The sequence below is a fragment of the Eutrema salsugineum genome, unplaced genomic scaffold, assembly GCF_000478725.1.
Source record: "Eutrema salsugineum unplaced genomic scaffold, Eutsalg1_0 scaffold_10, whole genome shotgun sequence".
NCBI classification, from domain to species: Eukaryota; Viridiplantae; Streptophyta; class Magnoliopsida; order Brassicales; family Brassicaceae; genus Eutrema; species Eutrema salsugineum.
The window spans coordinates 4,055,104-4,064,680 of NW_006256908.1; the positions used below are offsets into that span (position 1 = coordinate 4,055,104).

The 9,577-nt window shown below is 35.9% G+C and overlaps 2 protein-coding genes across 2 annotated transcripts; both read right to left on the minus strand.

Moving 5' to 3' along the window:
• Nucleotides 1-684: 684 nt before the first annotated feature.
• On the minus strand, nt 685-2,966 carry LOC18028070 (pentatricopeptide repeat-containing protein At2g36980, mitochondrial). Its single transcript, XM_006409832.2, has one exon. It carries the CDS (start codon nt 2,710-2,712, stop codon nt 835-837), a length of 1,878 nt encoding a protein of 625 aa, XP_006409895.1. The 5' UTR covers nt 2,713-2,966; the 3' UTR covers nt 685-834.
• Nucleotides 2,967-6,789: 3,823 nt separating this feature from the next.
• LOC18027477 (3-ketoacyl-CoA synthase 12) lies at nt 6,790-8,729 on the minus strand. Its single transcript, XM_006409833.2, has one exon. It carries the CDS (start codon nt 8,661-8,663, stop codon nt 7,227-7,229), a length of 1,437 nt encoding a protein of 478 aa, XP_006409896.1. The 5' UTR covers nt 8,664-8,729; the 3' UTR covers nt 6,790-7,226.
• Nucleotides 8,730-9,577: the final 848 nt, after the last annotated feature.

Consider the following 9,577-nt stretch of genomic DNA (forward strand, 5'->3'; position numbering starts at 1 on the left):
AAAACGTTGCAATATTGAGGTCCCATTCCTATGAGTTGGGGAAGGTAACAAGACCAATTCTTAACCCAATCTTCAATATTGGAATCTTGTTTTTTTTTTTTTTTTTTCTTTTGGAACAAAGTGTAATTTGTGTAAGGTATTGGCAAAGTATTGATTTGCTTTGAAAATGATGGACCACTATTTGACTTTTGTAAGAACCAAAAATTATCCCCAATCTGGTTTACATCATAGGATTAATGGGTTTAGAATTAACAGGATCGAATCTAAATTGAATATAATAATAATCTTCTAAAGACTGTACTTATCAGTACTTTACAAGGATCACATCATTGATAACAATAACAGTATTTAACTTCATTTTGAAGCTCTTGCATTTTGGTGACTATAATTTTTTTATTTTCATTACAATTTGACCAATAGCCAAATCCTTTTTAATTTGCTGAGAATATGTAATGTAAGTTGTAACGTAATCAATGTTCCAACGCATTTTTCATCTGTAGTGCTCTCAAAGATTTGAAAACAAAGAAGATTATCCCCAATCGGAGAACATATAACAGAGAGAAATAAAATATCAAAACCAATGGAATAAAGTAGATGTGAATCACTCACACACACACAGAAAAACCTAAGCATCTGAAGCAACATACCATCAATGAATGTTTCATATATAGTTTAACGGTCGAATACATATAACAGTTTAATCACTTCAATCATAATATAACATCTTGACAGAAAAAAATTAAATCATACTACTCTAATAATCAAGGTTAAGAAATTTATTCTCAATGACTATTTTTTCTACACGCTTTCAAATCATACAACACTTCTTAATCCTCAAGGTCCAAAAGTGTCTGAGTTTCTCATATCACATTGGATGCAGTTTAAAATCTCAAAAACCTCCTCAATGTGCGTGTGTGAATAGTCACCAACTACAAAAGCTGAAACCTGGTTTCCTACTTCGATCCAGCTACATCCCGGAGTTTTCTTCACGCCTCTCTTCACCATTTCTCTCCTCACACCTTCTGCTTCTTCCCACCGTCCACTCGAGCAATACAAGTTGGACAACAAAACAAAACTCATCTCCTCGCTTGGCTCAGCTATCTTTAGAACTCTGCCAACTTCTCCGCCCAATTCTGTGTGCCAATGTGTAGAACAAGCACCCAAGAGAGCTTCCCATGAACTTTTATCACCACTAGCGTCAGTGATGAGTGAATAGTAACTTGTAGCCAAGTCCTTTGCTTCTGCTATACGTCCACTTCTCCCAAACATATCTATCATACAAGTTACATGATCTACTTCCAATGGGATTCCAAATTCTTTTACCATGGATTCGAAAATCGTGCAACCTTCCTTTACAAGTCCTGAATGGCTGCAAGTTATCAGCAATCCAATGAATGTCACCTTGTCCGGTTTAGTCCCTGATGCTATCATCTTCTCATAGAGCTTTAAAGCTTCATCTGCTAAACCATGCACACCAAACGCGAAAAGCATCGTGTTCCAAGATACCAAATCTCTGTTAGCTATCTCCCCGAAAGCACGACTTGCTTCGTTAATATCTCCACATTTGGCATACAAATTAACCAACGCGTTACCAGCATAAGCATAACCTTGAAATCCATGATGAATCAGACAACCATGGATCATTTTTCCGTGTCCTAAAAGTGCTAAACCTGAACATGCGTGAAGAACAGCACCGTACGCGAAATGATCAGAACTCACTCCATGTTTCATCATTTCAACAAAGAGTCTCAGTGCTCGCTCTCCATCTCCGTTCCTACCGTATCCTGCAAACATACTAGTCCAAGTAACGATATTCTTCTCAGGAGCAAGACGAAACAACTCAGCAGCTTTCTCTGTTTCTCCTATTCTCATACACGCGTCGATAACAGAGTTCCAAGATACCTGACTCATGACTTCAATAGACTCAAGCTCTCTCATTGCATCATCTCTGCATCCAACTTTCGCGTAGAAGCTCAACGCAGAGTTTCTCGCCTCGGCCGCTGAATCCCATCCATTCTTCACCATCACAGCATGTACCATCCTCCCACAAACAAGATTTGACGCATCACCACAAGCGTTCATCAGAGAACTTAACGTATAACAATCCGGTTCAAACTCACTCTCCATCATCTCTTTGAACAAAGTTAAACAAGACTCCACCTTTCCACACTGAGCATGACCAGAGATCATTATATTCCAAGCAAACGCGACCCTTTTCGGCATTTCGACGAAAACATCGAGGGCGGACTCAAACTGTTGAGCATTCATGTACGCAAACAAAAGCGAGCACCAAGTTACTTCGTTTCTACTATCATCGAACATATCTCGAAACACTTTGTTTGCGCTAAGAGTATCAGAGCACTTACCGTACATGTCGATAAGCGAATTGTTAACTGGCAACGAAGATCCGTACCCAGAATTGATAACTAGAGACTGGACTTGTCTTCCGAATCCAACATCGCGTAGGCTCGCGCAAATGCTCAAGATCGCTGTAAACGAGTAATCATCAGGCTTAGCGTCGGAAAATCTTAAACCGGTGAAAATCGATATAGATTCCTGAACTAGACCCAAATGAGAATAGCTAGTCAACATGGTGTTCCACGCGACGGTGTCTCGGTCAGGCATTTGATCGAACACCTGACGTGCGCTTGTTATGCGGCCTGATTTCGCCAAAGACGCAACCTTTGAAGTAAGACGAACCAACGCAGACATCTACGCATAGTTTCTGTCGAATAGCTTCGTTGTGTTATTGTGGTCACAGGTGAGACATGGATAATCGATTCACTGGTGACGTAGGAGCTGAATAGGCTAGTGAATCGGAGGTGGAGATTTCGATAGATTTGCCATCGGCTAGAGTGGGGTCGGGATTATCTGAGTTTTCCGGTGAATTCGGCGATGTAGTTGAAACCGATACCGAGTTTTACTGTTTCACATCACGAAGCGCCGAAGCGGTGGCTGAGAATCGATCAACGTCGCCGGAGATGAAACAGTTTTTCAGTGGCTGTGTTCGAATGGGCTTAGATGTTAGTGGACCTAAACATCTAAGAGGTCCAAAGTAGAAGAATTGAGCCCATAACTTAAACTCGTCGTTTGGAACAATTTTCAGAAATATAGATAGTGTCGTCCTTTTCTTCTTTGTAGATTAATCATGTAGGAAAAAGGTATTGGCAAATTACTGATTTGGTTTGAAAATGATGGACCACTAGTATTTGGCAATTTGTGAGAACCAAAACCATACCCAATCTGGTTTGCATCATAGGATTTATGGATTTTAACATTATCATTATCATTATCATTATCAAATCAAATATGTTTTTGCAAGTAAAAAAGCAATATGAACATACAAACCAGTAGATTTTTTTTAGTTCAGAACTTCAGTGGTCGATTAAAAGTTAATTAATGCTTCTACACTAAAAAGTCTAGGTTTCAATTTTTGGAAGATGCGATTTCTGCAAGTTATTTATGAAAACAAATTTATTAAAAAAAATTCAGCATGGTGCAAGGCATGACTGGCTCTGGTTAAAGCTGGTAAAGCTCTTGCTTTAGGCGCTAAAAAGTATATGTAAAAGATAAGGGGCAGCAAATTTTGGAAACTTAGAGTAGTGCAATGGCTGACCACTTATTTTGTTAGCATTTAGTATCTAGTTCGAATCCTGAGTTTGCTATGTTGTGACATTTTTGACATCTTTATTTATAATGGATTTAATGAATTTTTTTATATTTTAGGTAGCAAAATGTATTGGACCACTCCTGGTATAAGAAGAGGCGTTCGTTGTGATCCCACATTTTTATGAAACGGCGTAAAAAAAAAAAAAAATTCAAACCGAAAATGGTCCATAGAATACCTAGTCTAGAGAAGAAACAACTTGGTCGAGAAAGCTTACCATTTGGTCGAAACATTCTTTACCAAAAATCTTACCGAGTTGACCACACTTTACTATATTCGACCATGGAGCCACCCCGACTCGAACCAGCCTGGAATATTGAAGATTCACCAACCAAACCACTCTAAGGAACAATATGGTCGAGCCACTTCACGAGATGGTCGATACATCCCTCCACGGTTATCGAATAAGGACATATGGGCCTATTTTAAAAGATTATGATCCAAACACGAAGAATTAAGCCCATACCTGAGTTGGTTAACAATCTTGACTCATCACAGCCACGCTGCCACCGTTGCTTCAAGGACGAGTCCATCGACCACTTTATTCTACACCACGCCTTTATATAATAATATCAAAGAGACAAATTTCTGTAATTGATCTTAAGTCATAACGTAAGTCTACTTGTTCCCATAGTTTCTTAATTTTCATATCACTCGTTTTGAGTCATGATCCAGACAATATGTCAACATTTTGAATAAAACTCTAGCCACAATGCCTATAATAAAATTATTCTAAAGGGGAGTGGAGTGTCCTCTAGAACATATGCAAGGAATCAATTGTCGCTGCTCTCTCAATAATTTTAAAAGATAATATCGTTTGCATAATCTCTTTCAATAACAATATGAAACAATAAAATTTATCAATGCCTCTCAGAGATTTGGATAGATGAGGAAAGTCGAGGAGAAGAAGATGGAAGGTCAACATGTAATCCCTTTCTCGAATTAAAGATAAAAAATGGAAAGAAGGGGGCATGCATAGTGGCTAGGGTTTTACATAACACACTTACTAGTGTATAAATGTTAAGCAACTATTCTGAAGTTTTAAGAGATGTTAATTCAGCTTTAACCTCTACTTTTCTCAGTTATCTTTTATTAATCAAAGAGTTATATTAACTCATTCTCATTGATGCTATGTTATCCCCAAAGTTTTAAGGGAATGGAAAATATGGTTGCAGGAACTAAAAAGAAAAAGGATATATGGTTTGTCCAAAAAAAAGAAATATATGAATTCTGTAGAAATTAAATCCGTTTCAGAAATGTATGTATCTAGAAAAAGAAAAATAGATGACTCAATGATAAATTAGATTCGGACATTACGAAATCAGGCAGTAAATTTATGACTTAGCACGATCGTCTTCGGTTGGATTTATTAAACCGAAGAGAAATAGAATCATGTTGGGTCGTCTCAAACTCTCAATGGTACAAATCCCAATTTATTGGCAACATATTTTATAAGGATCAACGGCACCTAATAATGCCACATGTGAGAGTGAGAAATAAATGTCCACCTGTCTTTGAGTGGCAAATTAAAAGAAAGAGTAGCAAAAGTAGTTTTATTTCAATTTTGGACCGCTCCCTATATACTGTCACTTACCTGTCCCTATTTATTACCTTTTTAGATTTGTTTCCTATTTGTTTTCTCAATTAATTATTATTAGTAACAGTTTCATTTGAATCATTTCCCACCAATTTGTTGTATTAATGTATATTTTTAGAAAATTAACTCATCAAAATATAACTATCCCACAGAAGACAGCAATAAACCCCTACATAAGATAACTACATTGATCTCAAACAAGAGTATAGAAACAATACTTCAAAAAATAATAGTATTGACATTCGTACAAACAATCAATTTCGGGAAAGCTTTACTAAATCTCATTTTGTGGTAAAAACTAATTGAAAATACTATTCCCTCCGTTTCACAAAAAGTGTCATTTTAACATTTTTCACACTTATTAAGAAAACTATTAAAAATACTATTTTGTCCTTTATTAATACATTAAATAACTTTTTTCTCTAATTAATACATTAAATCAATATGGTCAAAAGTGGAATATTGTTTAAAATTCTGCATTGAAAATATAAAACGACACTCTTTGTAAAACAAAAATAAAATCTTAAAACGACACTCTTGGTAAAACGGAGGGAGTACCATAAAAACAGATCCTGATGAACTTTCTCTGAATTTATTAACGATATACTGATTCAAATTTAGACTATTTCATTTGTCGTTGGAAACAATGGCTTTGTTTTATCATCAAAACCAATGGGTTTAAATGCAAAATTATTGTTTCTCTCGTTTTCGTTTTGTAATAAAAAATTGGATTATATTGAATTCGTTACAGAGAATAGAGATAGTTGGTCCATAAAGCAAGTCGCAGAATCAAGTTTCCTGACAAAGTATGAGTTGTCTTTAACCATTTAGGTTTTTTTTTTCTTTTTTAAAGTCCGCCCTTATAGGTACAATAATTTCTTCAATTAGGTTATTTCAGTATGAAAACCATGGAGAGATCTGCGATTAGGATGTTTAGTAATCGCACTGATTGAGTTCTTTCTCTCCCGATTACTAAATTTGATTCAACAAAATCGACCCTAATTAAGGCATTTGTTTAACTATATGTTTCTGTCGTGAGGCATGAGTAAACTTTATTATGCGTACCTAATCAAATACTAATATTAATAATAACTGCGATTTTTTATGTCATTTTTCGTGGAGAAAAATGGGGCCCGGAATCTGGTGGTGAAATGAAATGCTCATTGAATGTTTGCCTACCAAACAAACTCTTTTTCAATTCAATTTGAATGTTTTTCACTTTTTCTTAGAAAAAAACGTTTGACACAAAAAAAAATTGTTCTAAGAACGGAAATAGGAAGATAAATAAATTACGTCGCAGCGCATGTAAATGTAAAAGAGATTTAGTAAACAGCGAAACATAGATTAAGACGTGTTCAGAATCTGAACATCACAATTCAGACGTCCACTGCAGACTCTTTATTTACCAACTTTTCAAACTTCAATACTAAATTTATAGACCTCGAATATAGTATAAGTTTAGTTTTTTATACAGTTTTCAAACAAACATTTGAAAACATATAATCACGCAAAAAGAGGAGTAGCATGAATTTGTACTTTGACAAGCTTCAGTAAATGCGAAACAAGATTACAAAATAAAGTCGAAATGAAACATTAATACAAAAAATAGTAAAATGATACAACAATATTTAACATAAGAAAAAGAAGGTAGCATTCCAACAGGATGGCAAATTAATAAAAATTATCATCGTATTGGAAGTGCATGCTCCTAAATTATTTAACAGTATAGAATCAACAAAAAATTATAACACCAAAAAATTTATAGGAAAAAGCAAAGCTAAATCGAAGTTTCTTTTACATTCATATCTCCTTTCCAATCCGATTCTTTAAAAAATAAAAACACGTAAACGTAAAATTTTAATTAACGGAAAACGGAGGAAAAAAACAAAAAAAGGAAAAAAAGAAAGAGAATATGGTCACCTTTGTAATGTTTTTGCGTTTGCGTTTTTGTTCGGAAACGTTTTACATGAAATTGAAAGCGTCAGGGATCTTGAAAGTCTCAGGATCTTCATCTTGAATCCAACCAAACTTCTCCATATAAGGATTCAAAATCGATTTAGGTGGATAATCATTAATGCAATGATTCCACACATTCCCTTTTGCTTCTCCAACGGTGAGATCTCTCACAACTTCCCAAACGCAGCTATTACACTTAAAACCAGCTCCAAAGCTAATCATAAACACTCTGTCTCCTCTCTTCAATCTCTTCTTAGCCTCCATGTAAGCCAACACATACCACAAACTACTCGCCGAGGTATTCCCAAACCGGTGAAGAGTCATCCTCGCCGGTTCAATATCATACTCGGTTAAATCCAAGCTATGTCCAATCCCATCTATCACAGCTTTTCCTCCGGTGTGTATGCAAAAATGTTCGATCCCGGTCTTGAAGTTGATCCCTGCCTTCAAAGGAGTTCCCGGTGGGAGATTCGTAGAGCCCTTGCTAGGGTTTTGAAGAATCTTGATTTTCTTGATGAGATGCTTTAACATGAACCTCAAGAGCTCTGTTATGGGAAGAATCTTGGGTGTTATAATCTTGAGATTGTCTACAAAAGCTCGAGTCGCGGCTTTTGGTAGATTCTTCCCCAAGTAAAACCCTACACGGCCTTGTTCGTCCTCCGTTTGGATACAACAGTTGTAAGAATCCTCTCTAGCTCCATGGTGAGTCCGTACCATACACTTGAGCTTAAACATTGCTTTCTTTCTCAAGCTACGCTTGTTAGTCAAGAGAATAGCACAGCCACCGGATCGGAACAAGCAATTAGCTAGAATCATCGAGCGGTTGTTTCCGCTATACCAATTAGGGCTTAAAGATTCCGAGGTAGCAACGAGAGCTAACTTGTTTGTGTAGCTCTTGAAAATGTTCTTGACAATGTCTACAGAGATTAGACTCGCGCTGCATCCCATCCCGGTTAAGTTGAAGACTTTGACGTCGTCTCTCATCTTGTAATGGTTTATGATTCTTGAAGCTAAAGAAGGCATTGAGGAGAGCATGGAGACGTTGACTACGAGGATGTCGATTTGTTTAGGTGAGATTTGTTGTCTCTCCAGGAGTTTTCCAATGCTGTCTACGTAGAACTCTTCCATCTCTGAGATTCCATCTTGTAATGAAGGACGCTCTTCTCGGCCTTCGAAGACGAGTCTTGGAGCGTAGGTTTGTTCTCCGATCCCTGAGCTTACGATGGCTTTGAGAAGGAACTTGTATTCGGTTAATCCAAGGTTTTGGTTCCGATATATGATCTCTCCGCTGAATTGAGTGCTCACCATTCGATCGTCGGATGGTTTATGACATTGATAGTCTAAGATGTAGCAATCTTTGTCTTGTTTTGAGTCTATGAGTTTCCAGATCTTGAAGAAGAGATAGGAGAGAAGAAGGGAGAACAAGAGAAGGAGAAGATCCATATTATTATTGGTATTTTTTTCTTTCTTTTTGGTATTTTTTTTTGGTTTGTGTTTGGGGTTAAGAAGAGATGATGAAGTGAGTAAGATGCATGAAAATGAAGTGGAGATTGTAAAGGGTATTATATAAGAGAATATGAGAATGGATGAGAAACGACAGCTCTGCAATTTCAGTGGGTTCTACATCACCGTTGAATTTTTTCTGAGAAATTTAAGGAGAAGTCAAATAAATTTTCGTTGACGGTAAGAAAGTTATTACAAGTTTGAGATGGCTTTTTTGTTTTTACTTAAGACTGATGAATCATGTGGGGACACGTTGATGTTGATGTATATGCAATGTGAAAGAATTTTCACTTGTTCTTTTATTAAAACACAAGAGAAACTTTCTTACAACAAGTCTACCATTTACTAGTATTATGTATTGCAATATTTATAGCATTGTTGATATATCTTTTCTTCTATTGTTGAGTTGTCCAATCTTATCTCTCGAACATGAACATATTGTGATTACCTGTCGGCTGGTCATAATCTATGCTATTTTTTTCGCGTTATTTATTTGTATTGTAGAATGAAAGTAAAGAAAAAAAAGTTTGAAAACTTCTGATATGTGGATCAAAGAAAAATTAACAGCGGTAAAAACTAAATATACTCTAATATAATCACATTGAAAGTCTTACTATATATATATATATATATATAATTTTTGTGTACCTATATTTTGTCTATTTAGATTAAATGTTTTGTAAAGGTTGGATATTTGGGATCAGAAGTCGTTGATTCGTGATATAAAAAAATATAGCAAAAAGTAGAGTGAAACATTATTGAGGTAATTTTGTTTGTGTGATTATGCAGTGTTTTACATTATCACATGCTAGACCAAATAGTAACTTAGGTGCTAAGAGATATTCTCTAGATCA